At 43.6% G+C, this 14,572-nt stretch overlaps 1 protein-coding gene across 1 annotated transcript in view; it reads right to left on the reverse strand.

The window, feature by feature from the left end:
- FBXO16 (F-box protein 16) overlaps positions 1-14,572 on the reverse strand; it is a 37,670-nt gene that overhangs the window by 2,373 nt on the left and 20,725 nt on the right. The window contains exons 5-8 of the mRNA XM_074864662.1: positions 12,662-12,826; positions 11,552-11,757; positions 4,825-4,930; positions 160-379 (exon numbers count right to left, since the gene is read on the reverse strand). Of these exons, the coding sequence (XP_074720763.1) occupies positions 160-379; positions 4,825-4,930; positions 11,552-11,757; positions 12,662-12,826 (697 nt within the window). The remainder of the gene's footprint in view (positions 1-159; positions 380-4,824; positions 4,931-11,551; positions 11,758-12,661; positions 12,827-14,572) is intronic.

Genomic DNA, 14,572 nt, shown 5'->3' on the forward strand with positions numbered 1-14,572 from the left:
CAGATCACTGTCATCTGGATTCCCACCATCCAGAATGACTGCCTTCTCCTTCGCCTACAGAAATATACTGCCAGCACCATCTCCTTTCCTCTGTGCACTAAATTTGGATATTTGCAGTCTGTACAATAGCCTCCACGTGGGATGTGGCAGCATACTAACATGGAGAGCTGGTGTTTGTCAAGTCTTTCCTTCCTCTTTCACGTGGCTTTGGCACCGGAGCTCGAACAGGTGCTGGTCGTATCCCAGCGTTCCACTGGGAGCTCTGGACCAGGGTCTTTGCGGCTGCTTTGGAGGGCAGGTTCCCATTTGACTGGTGAGTGGCCCAGCTGGGACGAACTGGTGGTTTTGGAACAGAGTCAAGATCTGCAGAAAGTGATAGCTAGGGAGAGAAGGCAGTAATTATCATCATCCCAAAAGCTTCACAGGGACCGAAAACGTTAGAGTCCATTGAGAACTATAAATTCTAAACATCCTATATACATTCTATAAATTATATTCCTAAATGATACCCCTAAATTATATTTGTGAATGATACAAGCCTAATTTGTATTATTTGCAGTGACCTGTGCTCTGGTATGAGTTTACCTTAAGGACAAAAGGACCCAATTAGAAATTGAAGCTAGTAAAGCCAAACCCACATTAATTGATTCTCCACATCAATTCATATGTTAATGCACTAATTCTCCCCCGTGCATATGGCTGCGACTGATCCCAGCCTTGTTGTTTCAAGTCTCACAGTGTAAAGGATGAAGTTTATTTTAGCATACTGTTCAATGAGCATTTTACTAAACAGTATAAAAATTAAGCAAAAAAGCCCAACTTAGCAACACAGTGATTGTTTACTCCTTGAGAAGGACCCCAAATATTCAAAAAGCACAGGTTCTGCAGACCAACAGCTTTGGGATTTTTTAACTGATACTGATTATTTGGTAAGAATAGTGAACAAATGTTAACAAAACCAAAAGTTTACATAGCAACTCATTAAAAAGCAATGTGGGCCGATAGTCTTATGTGAAACTAGTGTCCATAGTAAAATGGTGGTGCAGAAAAGTCAATGCTGTTCTGTAATTCCTGCCTGCCTGTTTCCCCTTTCCATTATCTGACTTGGCAGCAGTGGCAGATATATGGTGCTTCACACCTAATTATCTAGTTATAAATAAGCAAACCTAAAGAAAGGCCAGTGATTATACAACTGCGGAAAGTGGGCCAGGATCTGAGCAGTACTTGACATGTGACAGAGATGGTGTGATAAAAACAGCTGCAGTTTTTCTGTCCTAGCTAGGGGGAAAAGCACACTACCATAGAAGCAGTAGTAGCAGCACAGATCTGACTATTCCTTGTTTTTCAGCTCCTGTGGTGTCTGTGGTTCAGTTTTAGAGCTCACAGGGACAGCACAGGCATAGACTATAGGAGCCAGGCTACTACTGTTAAAATTAGTGACATATATAAGCTGAGTTTGAATATGCAAACATTATACTGAGTTATTTTCACTTTGAGGAGTAGTCCCATGAAGTTCGACAAGATTTCTTGTATGAATAAATAAAATTCAAAATAAAATATACACTGGACAGGACTGTGACTCAGTGCTGAGAGCCCTGGATCTTCATGCGGGCTACACCCACATGGTACATAAATGCAATTCTTACTCAAAACTTCAACTCCCTGTCAATATGTCATAGGAAAATGTATTCCCGACTTCAAATGCTGCAATCTTATTACCTTAGGATATAGGCAGTGAGGCAAGAATGACTGATCCTGTCAAAAAGATGTTATTTAGTAAGTACTAAAAATAAATCAGTAATTCAGGAACAGCTGTGAGGGTGGAGTGGTCTCTCCAACAGAAACAAGCAGACAGCCTGAAAGGCAAAACCAGCCGCTAATTGCTGACATTGCAGTCATTTGCAAAGCTGTCAAAAGCATCAATCACATTGTACCTCCCTAATAAAGTCTCTGGGAATTTTGACGTTTGGGGCATGAAGCTGCTTATTTTGCTGAGAAGCTGCAGAAGACTCACTGGAAGTCCTCAGGGACTTGTCTAAAGGACACTGATGTGGCAGCAGTGACGCCTGCGAAGGGACCTGTAGGGCCAGAGCTCAGAAATCACAGCAGGGCAGCGCAGCTCCATGTCAGAGGGAACAGGAGGGATGATATAATGCCCCAAACCAGAGATCTGTTTCCATTCCCAGCCTGGTAAAAGCTCAGAGAAGTCACCGAACCTGTTGCATTCTTTGCTTTTATTTATATAATACTGGGACAGTAGCTGCTGAAGGCAATGTGAGCATTGAGGTGGTATAGACAAGCCATGAAGTCTTGATCCAGCAAAGTGCTTAAAGAGATGGTTAACGCTGAAACTCTACATATCCTTAGAATAAGGATAAAGATAGAGCAGGTATTTCCTCCCCACTGCAGAGACGTGGGGGTTGCATGAGCATTTGTAAGAAAGAATGAGGCCCTTTCTTCAGAGATCTAATGAACTTAATTTATTGTAATTTACTATTTATTGTAATTTAGCTAATTTACTTTAATTTATTCCAAATTAAGTGTGAGCCTGGTCACATTTTATGCCACCATTTTCATGATTACTAATAAACTCCAAAACCAAAGTTTACCAGGAGGAGAACTGATTCACCGCATGCAAATGTGGAGCCAGTGGATGTAATTCCAGGACTCGGGTCATCACCTTAATTATGTGTTTCTTCTATTTTGGTGTGCTGTTGTTCAGCCTCCTGAGCTTGGAGCTCCATATAATAGCCCTTTTCACCTCTTCATTGTTGGCTGTAATATACTTTATTCTCACCTACTTTCTGGACTTGGATCATTGATCTATTTAAGCGTTTCATTTTAATTTGACTCGATGTTTACTTGCTTGGGGCACTTATTCTTTCATCACAGTCTATTCTTCTTCTAAGGATTTACTAAAAGATTTGAGCATTAAGCCTCTTTATTTGGACTTGATTAAATAAAAATCTTTTCACAGGTCTTCATTTCAACAAGATTTCCCAATGCTACCTTAATAATAAATGGAAATTAATTTTGAATTATTCCTAGCAAGTTATATATATATTCTTTTTCTATGCATTAGCCTGTCATAACCTAACCTTTATTGACATGTAGTGTTGTAGTCATTAATGGCCAGAGTAACAGGGGGCTTATGCATCAGAGAATAAGAAACAGAGCTCTTCTACTGAAATTTGGACAACTCTAAACTCAAGAGAAATATAAGCCTATTTTTAATGTAAAGGTCTAGGAAAGAGCAACACAGCAACACAGGCTACCCCAGATTTTTAACACAAACAGAAGCCAGTGCTACCAAGACTGCATAGCACAAAGGCATGGAGCTCTGATCTGGGCTGATGTCCCCAAGGTGTAACCCCATGGCTTCAGGACACACTGGGTTAGGCTGTCCTAACTGCCTAGGAGGGACCAAGGGAGGATGGTGGACATGTCAGGCCTTGGCAGCAGGCAGTGGCTTTAAGACTCTTCCCAGGGCTTTTTGTGGGGTAAGAATTCAGTACCCACTAACTCTGCATGCTCCCCCAGACATCTGTCTCTGAGCATTTTGTGTCAGCTAAATTCTTTCAGGTGACTATTTGCTACAGGAATAATAATGTCCCTTTTAAACTGTGAGCAGCCAACAGAAGGGGACACACGTATACACATTGTTCAACTCCGTACTGCTGCAATTTGTAGCAAGAACTCCCACTGAAGTTGTGCGGGAGGGTTTGGGCTTCATGGTGGGAGTCAGACTAAGTGCTTGTGCCTTCCTGATTGGGGGTTGCAGGTTAAGTAACTTCAAAGAACACATAACTTTCCTAAAATCTGGGGAAAGAAAATCAACTTCACCTCTTCTTACCCTGAACTAAGATTCTTTCACTTCTGGACTGACAACAAAACAGCTTTAAATTTGAAACGGGAAGCCGTGGTGGGGTGAAACCTTGTAAGGGCGCTCTGATCTAAGGGCTAAGAGGAAGCCATTGGAGAATGGAAATTGTAAGACACAGGGTAAATAACTTTAATAACATTTTCTGTTCTTTAACACTGACTGAAGCTATTTCCTTGTAAATAGGCTGTATGTGGGTCAGAATGACTCCTGATCTCAGGAGACAATGCCCCTCTTTTATGTAAACCTTATTTAGCTCAACTCACATGTGTTCCCTGGCTTTCATCGCTTAGGAAACACACTTCCAGGTCTGCAAAACCCCCTGATACGCTTGTGAGCACATCCTTCTGGCAGTTATTTGTTGCCGTACCTACAAAAGCTTAGACCCATGATGCTTTCTGGAAGCCTGACTCCTTTCATGTGAGGATGCCCTATTTTACCAGCGATGAGTACAATGGATCCTCAGTATTAAGACCTTGGGGCTGCTTGCTCAGGATCAGTGCAATAAACTAACATCAAATTGCAACGATCAAAAGTTGCGAGCACAGAAATGAAGCTTTGGGAAGAGATGCAAGTATCCTAAGAGAATTGATCCAGCGCTTTGTAAAGGATGGAAACGGACTGTCGGGCTACTGTGCGGTAAGCAAAGCGAGGGAGGAGCAGATAAGAAGGTCACTGTTACACACAGAGTTACTGTTCTTTTCCCACCGAAGGCAGATGGACGGTGTCTCAGCTGCAGTGAGAGATTGCCCCTGGCGCGGCCGGACATGGGGTGCTTTGTGTCCTCCTTCTGCCCAGGTATCTCCCTCGGGGACAGGCAGCAAACGTGCCTGGCAGCCTACTTATAGCAGGAGCAAAGCTTCACAGTTACCTACATTAAGTAAAAGCTCTAAGCTAAAATGTTCCCGTGTATAACGATATAATTACAAGCCCGTGATACTTGCCAGTGATTTTGCCTTCTGGAGCTTATTAGATCCATGACCTGCTCTCTTTTTTCTCTCAGCTGCCTGCCGGCTAAGGTCTGGGGTCTCCCCTCCTCCTTTCTTTCTCCTGCAGAGTAGAACAGAATAGTATTAACAAGTGCTATGGAGTTGGTTCCCTGGGGTTGAGCAAAAGAAAATCCCTTATGATATTGCCATCCGAAAAGACACGGTTTAAGATAATGCTTTTTATCTTGCACCCAGGGCAAACCAAGAGCACACAATCAGATACCATGGCTCAGAGGAGGGTGGTAACTTGCTATTTTTTAAGTTATGATAACTTTATAGCACTCAAACACATGCCCTGAGCTCGAGACTTACTGATTTAAGCTAAATCCACATAACATGTTACATCAGCTTAGGGGAATTCATAGAAAGGCAAGTTTAGCTAAATCAGTTTGAGAGTTTTCAGTGAAGTCCATGTAACATGTAACATAAATAAGGCTAGAGGACTGCCCCTTCAACAAGGTATTTATTCATTGTTTTTATAGCTAAATACTTCTTGTATATGTGTATGTCTATGTCTATGAATATGAATATATGTATATTTATAGATGTATATCAATTTATATGCAGCTGTTATTAAAGTCAATACAATTAACTGGCAGAACAGGAATATTTCAGAATGTGAAAATTAAGTGAAGTACATTGGAATATGGCCAGTTGTCACGTTTTTCCAATACCAGGAGTAAAATCAATACTATGTGGAAGTTTTTTTAAGAACTCGGGCTGGTTCATAAACACATGTGCTCTGAAGGTGTTCTTTCCCCTTCCACATTCAAATTCTGCAATACAAAATTAGCAAATTTAAAGCAGCAACTCTGTGTGCTCTCTGAGTGTGTCTCCCAGCTCCATCACCAGCGTCTCTGGGCTCCTGAAAGGCATGCTAAAAGCACAGTATGAATACAAAATTATGACTATAAAGGGTGGAAACAGAGTCTAAAAGCAGCATTTATCCTATAAAGAAACAGCCACACCACATAACACACACGTCCTCAAAAGCAGCCAACACCAGCATGTAGCTGGTATTCACTCATCCCGGACCAGCTGCAGATCAAGAACCATAAAGACAAATCAGACATTATTTCAAATAGCAAATTGAGGAAAACTGCAATCTGCTTATAAACACTTCAATAACAGTCAAGAGAGAAAATTCAATCCAAAATATTATTATGGGGAATGAACTGGTCACATTGGTGGACTTGGGAGTGTTAGGTTTATGGTTGGACTTGATGATCTTAAAGGTCTTTTCCAACCTAAATGATTCTGTGATTCTGTGATCTTTAGACAGAATGCAGACCTGGCCTTGTAGTCATAAATTAAGATATTAACCTCTGCTGCTGTATTTTAGTGTTCACTCTGACGGTGTCCGAGCATCCCCCTGCAGCAGGGCACCACCATGCTCTCACTTCAAGGTCAGGAAAATGTAAGAAGTGAGGATGGCTTTCTCAAGGCTGCAAAGGCAAAGGGCATCAGAGCCGAGAGGAGGACAGCAGGTCTCTCACTCCCAGTGCTGAACTTGGTGTTTCTCACCCCATTTTCCTCCCTTAAGGAATGATTTTAATTCCCACAAGCCTAACAGGCAGAGAGTACTGGGCTGGCTATTCAGAAAACATGAAAAGCAAGAGACAAGCATTAGGATTCGGAAGGACAGCGAAACACCATGCCCTTCTCACGCAAGCGAGCTCCTTTTTGTCAGAAACTGGGCCCAGGCTGCTGACAGAACAATTACTGAAAGTAATTATTTTCTCATTGGGTAAACACTCCAGTACAATATGCAACTGTTTTTAGAGCCGGCCTATGTCCATAAATTATCTAACTGAATTAGTGCTGGCTTCCAGAAGCCTGCGCTGGTTTGGGGGGGGGGGGGGGGGGGAAGGAGCTTGCATTTTGGCTGAGCTGTTGTCATGAGAAGTAGCAGGGCTCTTTCTTGAGGCACAAGGACACAATCTTGGCAGGGGTCCAGCGCTGGGCTAGAATCGGAATTCATTATTCATGATAAAGTGGGAGGCAAATCTTTTGATTTATTGGCAACAAGCAGCACAAACACCAGATGCCTTCCAGCAGAACTGTACATGCACGGACTGAAAGAAACGCCCCTCCTGGTCCTTTTCAGGCAGACCAGAGTCCCAGAGAAAACTTGCTAACTTGGTTCCACACTTCAGATGAAAATCTTTCACTTCACCTTTGCAATATTGCTTAGTGCCCAAAGAGACAAATCCATTCTCGCTGATCTCTGTTTTGTTGTATATAAACAAAAAGCTACCTGGACAATTCAGGCAGAAAACAGACCTACCAGAAATCATCCTTATGATAAATTGCACACATACATGCAGCAACACTGCAGGTCACAGATGTAACTCCACTGAGGGATTTCGATAACCCCTTCCAGGCAATTCGTAATTCAACCCCTGCCTGTATCTCTCCTCTGTCGCCTCACCACTCCCTTGACTCTGCGTCTGATCACTGCTATTCTTAATTTCACTGTTCAGTGACTGTGAAGCTTTTCCCACACGATCCTGTCTAAACCAAATAACCTCTCAGGAAAGACACTCAGGGATCTCTGTCCCATCTCCTTCATGCTGCAGTGATGTTTGTCACTGAGGCTCTTGGACAACATTCAGTTTTTATAGTATGAGCTCATGCCTTTCTGAGCAAGCAGCAAAAAAATCCATCAGAAAAAAACCCCAGTCAACTCTTAATTATCATCCAGATTGCAAATTAACACCATTCTGCCATGTTTTGGGCACTACCCAGCTGTGGCATGGTGTTATGGTTCTTCTCCCCTGTGACATGAAGCACCATCACTGTCCAGGCCAAACCCTCACCCGATTGCTCTACAGAAATCTATTTATTTGTTTTTCAAAGGTAAATACCCAATTACGGTCTCATAGCCCGAAACACATGTTTTGTGTTACCTCTTTTAGGACTCTCTTCGTCTCTGCTCCCCTGAATAATTGGGAGTTGACTGTAGCTTGTTACACTTCCCATGTTCCACTTTTTTTGGCTAAGCAAGGATAAGTTCTCTGCTATGAATTCACAGCAGTGTAGTTTTGATACTGCTGTGGAAGGGAGCATGTAGCTAATGACTCCTCTCAAAAGGCCAGCAAAGAAACAGATGACAACTCTGCCATTTAAATGACAATATTTCAGCTGCAGTGTGGACACTCTGTTGTGATGAACAGGAGAGTTCTCACCTCTCTCTGGACCAGAAAGCCAGTTTAGAGTGAGGTCCAGCTCAGAGGAGATGTTAGCCAGGTCCAAGAGCTAGGAAAAACTATTTTTTCGTTACCTCTTAAATTCTGCAAAATTTAACCTGACATTAGGCAGATTAACTTTGATTCAAAGAAGTAGCCAGTGACTAGTCTCACACAATGCTTTGATGATGGCGTCAGGTATTCCTTTGATGTGATCTTGTTTATTCACAAAGAATTTTCCACAAGTCCGGTTTTCCTCAGCGCAGCAGAACTCAAATGGAAAGAACGGTTTGTTGGCTCACACTTTTCTGGTCAACCTGCTGGCCTACAAGAGCTCTCCCTAGCCCTTCTCCCTCAGCCATCACTTTGGCTTGCTGCTGCTTTTCTGCAAGTTCTGCTCCCTCTTTTCACACATGCTCGTGACCTCAAGAAAATATTCATTCCTCTCTATATGCATTCAGACTGCAGCAAAGCCCATTTCCTCTCCCAGACTACCTTTGTAAAACCCTGTATTTGGGGAAATCACTCCTATTGTTTTAGGAATCTCATTTTACATAGATTTCATTACTTCTGACATTCATTTTACATGAGCAGTGGTTGTTATGCCCTTGAGCTCCAAGAATTCATCTAATCTGAAGAATAACTATACCTAACACAGCCTGGGGGATCAGAGATTTTTATCTTGGTTCTCTGTTCTACTTTACAACCCTTTACACTGGTCAGGCAGGGTCTGCCTGAGCCTGTAGGCTGCAGTGAGGTAGATCATCTTGCATAGCGTTCATATGAGACTCCTAACTCATCCGACTAGACACAGTTGGCTGAGCACGGCCTTCATCAGCCGTCCGAAACAATGCTTGGCATCACAGAGGGGCACTCTGACCGCTCTGCCATTGTGCCGCCATTGACAGGCAACTGACACCTGCCCGAGCCACACATTGGCTCCCGCTGCCACCTCCACCGAAAGCCTAACTCCAGGAACACTCAAGCGTGGAAGGTGGTGTCTCGTTGCTCCTGCTGCAGACAGGGAGCCAGGTGAAGTGCTGGAGACCGCATCCCTAGGCAGCTGCCTACAAGGAAAGGATGGAGGATGCGGTAGAGCCTTAGTTGGGAGGACTTCATAGAATCATAGAACGGTTTGGGTTGGAAGGGTCCTTAAAGATCACCCAGTCCCACCCCCCTGCCACGGGCAGGGACACCTTCCACTAGCTCAGGTTGCCCAAAGCCCCGTCCAACCTGGCCTTGAACCCTTTCAGGGAGGGGGCAGCCACAGCTTCTCTGGGCAACCTGTGCCAGGGCCTCACCACCCTCACAGGGAAGAATTTCTTCCTTACATCTAACCTAAATCTCCCCTCTTTTAGTTTAAAGCCATTAATCCTTGTGCTATCACTACATGCCCTTGTAAAAAGTCCCTCCTCAGCTTTCTTGTAGGCCCCCTTAGGTACTGGAAGGCCACTCTAAGGAGGACTTCTGGGAAGGGGCTGCAGAGGGGACTCTGTCAGCAACGTGGCCACAGAAAAGCAGCAGCAGGATATCATTATGTGAGTGGGAAGCTGGGTCAGCACCTGAAACAGCACACCTGTGTTGCTGAATAATCATTACAGATGAGACTATACACTAGCAATTACTTTCAGCTTAAGTGATATTAAAGGGAGATCCTTGATAAACAAGCAAATCTCATAGAATTCATTTCTCTCCTTGCAATAATCCTCTATAATTACAGATAAATGCCAGATTTGCTAGAACACTTGGCACTAAAATATTCTCCATTGCACAAATGGATAGAGGCTCAAATCTCACTTAGGAGAAGAAAACAGTCAGTGTGCTTACTGTATCATTAGTAACTCAACATCATTTGCATCTGGTTGTCAGCTGCATCTACAGCTCAATGCTGGAACAAGCAACTTTTAAATTCTTCAAACAAGGCTTGTCCCACTTTTGACACTGGGTCATGGGCAGCATAATGGAACCCTAAACTTCACAGAAACCTTCGGGAGCTGCTACATAGAAACATTTAACACAACTGAAAAATAGTATCAGGACATCCATTTGCAACAAGAGGCATTCTGTCAAAATAATTTAGTTAAAAGCCTCAAAGAACTCAAAATGGTGCTAGAGTTTGGAAACATACCACAGAAAGAGGGTGAGGTGGAAACTGGAAAGCTCTTTGAAGTAGTGCAGTATCCTAGGACTAGGGGACGCGGATTATAAAATGATTCATAAAAGGCTTTTGCTCAGACACTGAGAACTTTGTGGAACACCCCGGAGGAGCGGTGGGTCCAGCAAAGTTAATCACATTAAGAAAGAGCCTACGTGAGTGCACAATTGCTTAGCCAAATAATCACTCGGCTGGGGTAATTCATGGGTTGATTGTTCCTGTGCACAGGGCTAATCTCAGCTCTATCAGTTATTTACTTAAAATACAACCTGGATACTTCCATTGTGGCCCCATTGGTTCCCAAGCTTTTTCTTGGCAGAGTGAAGAGGAATCTCCTTCTCTCTGCACCTTTGGTTGGGTGAGAGTCTGTGCAGTCCTTTTCACAGGGACTTGCACAGGAACTAGGCAATGGTCAATCTAACCCATTACGTGTTGACCTGGCTCAGATTAATGATAGTATTACCAGTTTCACAAGTTACTGCACATCAGCTGAACTAAGGTAACTGCTGTGAGCCCATGAAAAATGAGAGTTGGTATTAACAGAGACTTAAATGAGAAATGGGCCAAACACTGCACGCAGGTGACCACTGCAGCCTCCTTGCTATGCTTGTTAATGCACGGAAATTTGGCCACAGATCTAAGATTCTGAAAATATCTCATGCCAGATGTGTCAAAGGAAAACACGGGGCAGTCCTAACACAAGTCGATGTGCAAAACTATACTTTGGGGTGGAAATGCCTTTCTTTTGCCAGTTGCGGACCAGATAACCCTGGGAGCCCAAGAACTGATGCATCTAGGCAGTCTATCCCAGGCAGTGAAGATACAAATAGTATTCATTACTTAAATGTTCTACAGTACGTACGTACTCTTACACCTGCATCTTCATTCAATCATCAAAATCTCTTTTCAGCCATAAGATACTCGAAGTGATAGAATTATATTTTATCACAATTAAATCAATCTTCCTTTTCTGTGCAGAACCAGCAGATTCCTCTCAACCTTGCAGCTGTATTTAAAAACTCTGGAATGAACTCTTGTCCTGATTCTTTCCATTACAGCTGTGTAACATCCCCAGGAGTTACAGCCTGTTTTACAGGCAGCCACTAACAAGCTGTGCCCATGCTCTGTGCTGAAAGGACACAAAGTAGTGCAGCTGCAGCTACAACCAGACCAAGATCAAGCCCAAAAAAGCCAAAAGAGCAGCAAAGTGGGTTTGCAACCAGGTTGCTGAACTACAAGGCTTCCAGGCAGCGTGAAGCCCAGGCAGAGTGAGCTTGCAAAGGACACAGACATACCCTATGTCGCAGAAAAAGCAAAAGGGAAGAGATCGAGCTCTTACGCCTGCCTAGCCTGCTCGATGGGATCGTCGTTGTCGAGGTAGTTGAATCGGATGGTGTCTGTAGGGTGCCTGTCTGATGAACGCCATGGTGGGAGCTCTTTTTTCTCCTTGTTTGTCCTCCTTCCTGGCACAGAAAGTTTTGTCTCTGAGATGTTGCTTTTTACTGGTTCCACATCAATAACTACAAACTCATCCTTTGAAGGAGTCTAATAAGAGAGATTAAAAAAAGAAAATAAATTTTAGCCTATAATGAAAATGAGATTTATTTTGTCTAACTTTAGATTTCTAAGAACTGGGTATTAACTCAAAATAGCTCTCCAGGCTCCATTATGGTCAGTGGGCAGAAATAGGCACCCTGACAATGCATGTCATCACCCATGTCCCTAAATCTGTATTAAGATGAGCTGAGCTGCTTTTGAAGATGCATTGGCTTCCCTCTATTGACTACAGAAAGAATCTGTGGGGGCGGGTTGGTTAAAATTAGAGGGATGAGTTTTGAATTGGGGGCAGAAGAATCCCACCCTTACAGCCTTGCAAACCAGTCATGGCATCAATGAATCTCAGGAGAAAGCGATGACTACTGAGTAATGTTCCACCTCCCCAGAATGGCCCCGTCACCTTTGAAGAAGAGAGAAAGAGACAACACCAAGGGCTATAACAGGCATAATGGGTGGGTTTTTTCCTTGCCACCAAGTAAACTGACTCTGAAATGTCAGCAGGGGTGATGCTTGGTACTCTACCTCTGCTTATCAGATTGAGGCAAGCTATCATATGCTCTATAAACTGGGGAAAAAGAGAGGGGAACAGTCTTAAGTGCTGGAAAGGGAAATTTAGAGGATTACTCCAGAACACCCTGAAAGGACAGCAGAGTGAGACCTTGGTGATTGCTCCTCCTAAGCAGTGAGATTTTCACTTCCCCTCTACCAAGGATGGATGATGGGAAAGTAGAGAGCATGGCCCCACGTGAATTTAGATTCTAATTTAAAATTATGTATTTTCCATTTTACTAGTGGGAGCTTACAGAAAGATAAAGAGGAAAAGGGGTTAGGCACCCGATCAGCCTACTTTTCCTACTGGCCCCAAACATCTCTAGAGGTGGTAGATATGTACCTTTGGTCTTGTGACACGCAGCTCTTTCACCATCTCAATGTAATGTTTCTTCCAGATTCCTTGCTCAAAGGGGGTTGGAGAGAAGTTGATGTACCAGCCAAAACGCAGGCATTTCAGCATCCAGAGCTGATCCAGTTCAGACAGGTACTTCCAGTACCAGCTCACCTGTGAATGCCCAGTAAATTGAAAACCTTGGGGTTTCAAGCATCCATGATTGAAGCTAGCAACTTCTGTGCTGTGGATGTAATTCCACTATGTGGAAACTAGTATGATTCTTCAGCACTGTTTATCACAGAATCCCAGAATCATCTCGGTTGGAAAAGACCTTGAAGATCATCCAGTCCAAACATTAACCTCACACTGACCATTCTCAACTCCACCAGATCCCTCAGCGTTGGGTCAACCCGACTCTTCAACCCCTCCAGGGATGGGGACTCCCCCCCTGCCCTGGGCAGCCCATTCCAATGCCCAACAACCCCTTCTGCAAAGAAATACTTCCTAAGAGCCAGTCTGACCCTGCCCTGGCGCAGCTTGAGGCCATTCCCTCTTGTCCTGGCGCTGGTTCCTTGGCTCAAGAGACTCATCCCCCTTCTCTGCACCCTCCTTTCAGGGAGTTGGAGAGGGCCATGAGGTCTCCCCTCAGCCTCCTCTTCTCCACACTAAACCCCCCCAGTTCCCTCAGCCGCTCCCCATCAGACCTGTGCTCCAGACCCTGCACCAGCTCCGTTGCCCTTCTCTGGACACGCTCGAGTCATTCAATGGCCTTTTTGTAGTGAGGGGCCCAAAACTGAACACAGTTATACTCCATTTAAACCTTTCATTAAACCATTCAAGGTCTTCATGACATGCTCAGTGCCTAAGTGTTAGCTGATCTCCAGCACAGGGTGAAATATGCCAAAAGTCACTGGCCAAAGAGGAAAGTTTTCAGCTTTTTTGGGGCAACTTCCTGCACTTCTACTCAATAAGCATACAGTAGTTGCAATAAAGCCTTTTCTTCCACTGAGAAAACAGCATCAATAATCTCCCTAAGTCTGACAGACCCGTTCTGAAGATTTTCTCCTTACTCATGTTCTGCTGTTATACTCCATCACACAGTCACCTTGCGTGCAATGCTTGTTCCAGCTTAAGGACAAGCATCATCTCTTGGCACTGCCATGCTTATAATAGCAGTTGTCTGATGATATGACACAGGTAGCACTGTAAAAATCTTCCTTTCTAAGTAAGTAATTTCCTAACCTGTCTTCTCCCTGCCTGTGAATGAATAGTGTGAGTTGCATCCACATAAAACATGAAATGCTGGAGAAAGATACTAGAGTAAGCTTTAAACAAACTGAGATTGTGATATATTCATAGTATGATATGGAGTGCTATGTTAGTGCAGTAATAATGTCACCAATATCTTAACTTATTAATTCAGAACTACTTTGGGCATCACCTCACTGCACTTTACCTCATGCAAACGTGTTTTTGGAGTATTAGCCACTGTGCTCAAAATACTGAAGCCCTAGCCACTGTGCTCCAAAGCACATCTGTAACTTCTCTGCTTCTCCACATCCAGCACTTTACCCCCAAGCATTTTAAAGGTTCTGGTTTTCCTAAAGCCTCATGTGTAGTTCTTTGCGACTACCACAAGTCAGTACTTTTTGAAGCAATTAATGATTCCGCACACAGTGCAAGGTACTTCAAAGGAACATGATTTTCAGAAAGTACCAGGTGTCCTTCCTGTGAAGAATCGGTCTTGTGAAGTGCTACATTTTATATGCCTTAGAGCTGAGCATCTAAAATTACTCTTCACTTCTGTAAATCTTGGCCAATCTGGCTTAATTTAGGATGTGTGGAAGTGTTGCGTTTGGTCTCATACAAGCATCACTGAGCATTTGGCACGAGGCTGCCAAGTCAGAAGACATCCGT

The sequence above is a fragment of the Strix uralensis genome, chromosome 3 (assembly GCF_047716275.1).
Source record: "Strix uralensis isolate ZFMK-TIS-50842 chromosome 3, bStrUra1, whole genome shotgun sequence".
Lineage (NCBI taxonomy): Eukaryota > Metazoa > Chordata > Aves > Strigiformes > Strigidae > Strix > Strix uralensis.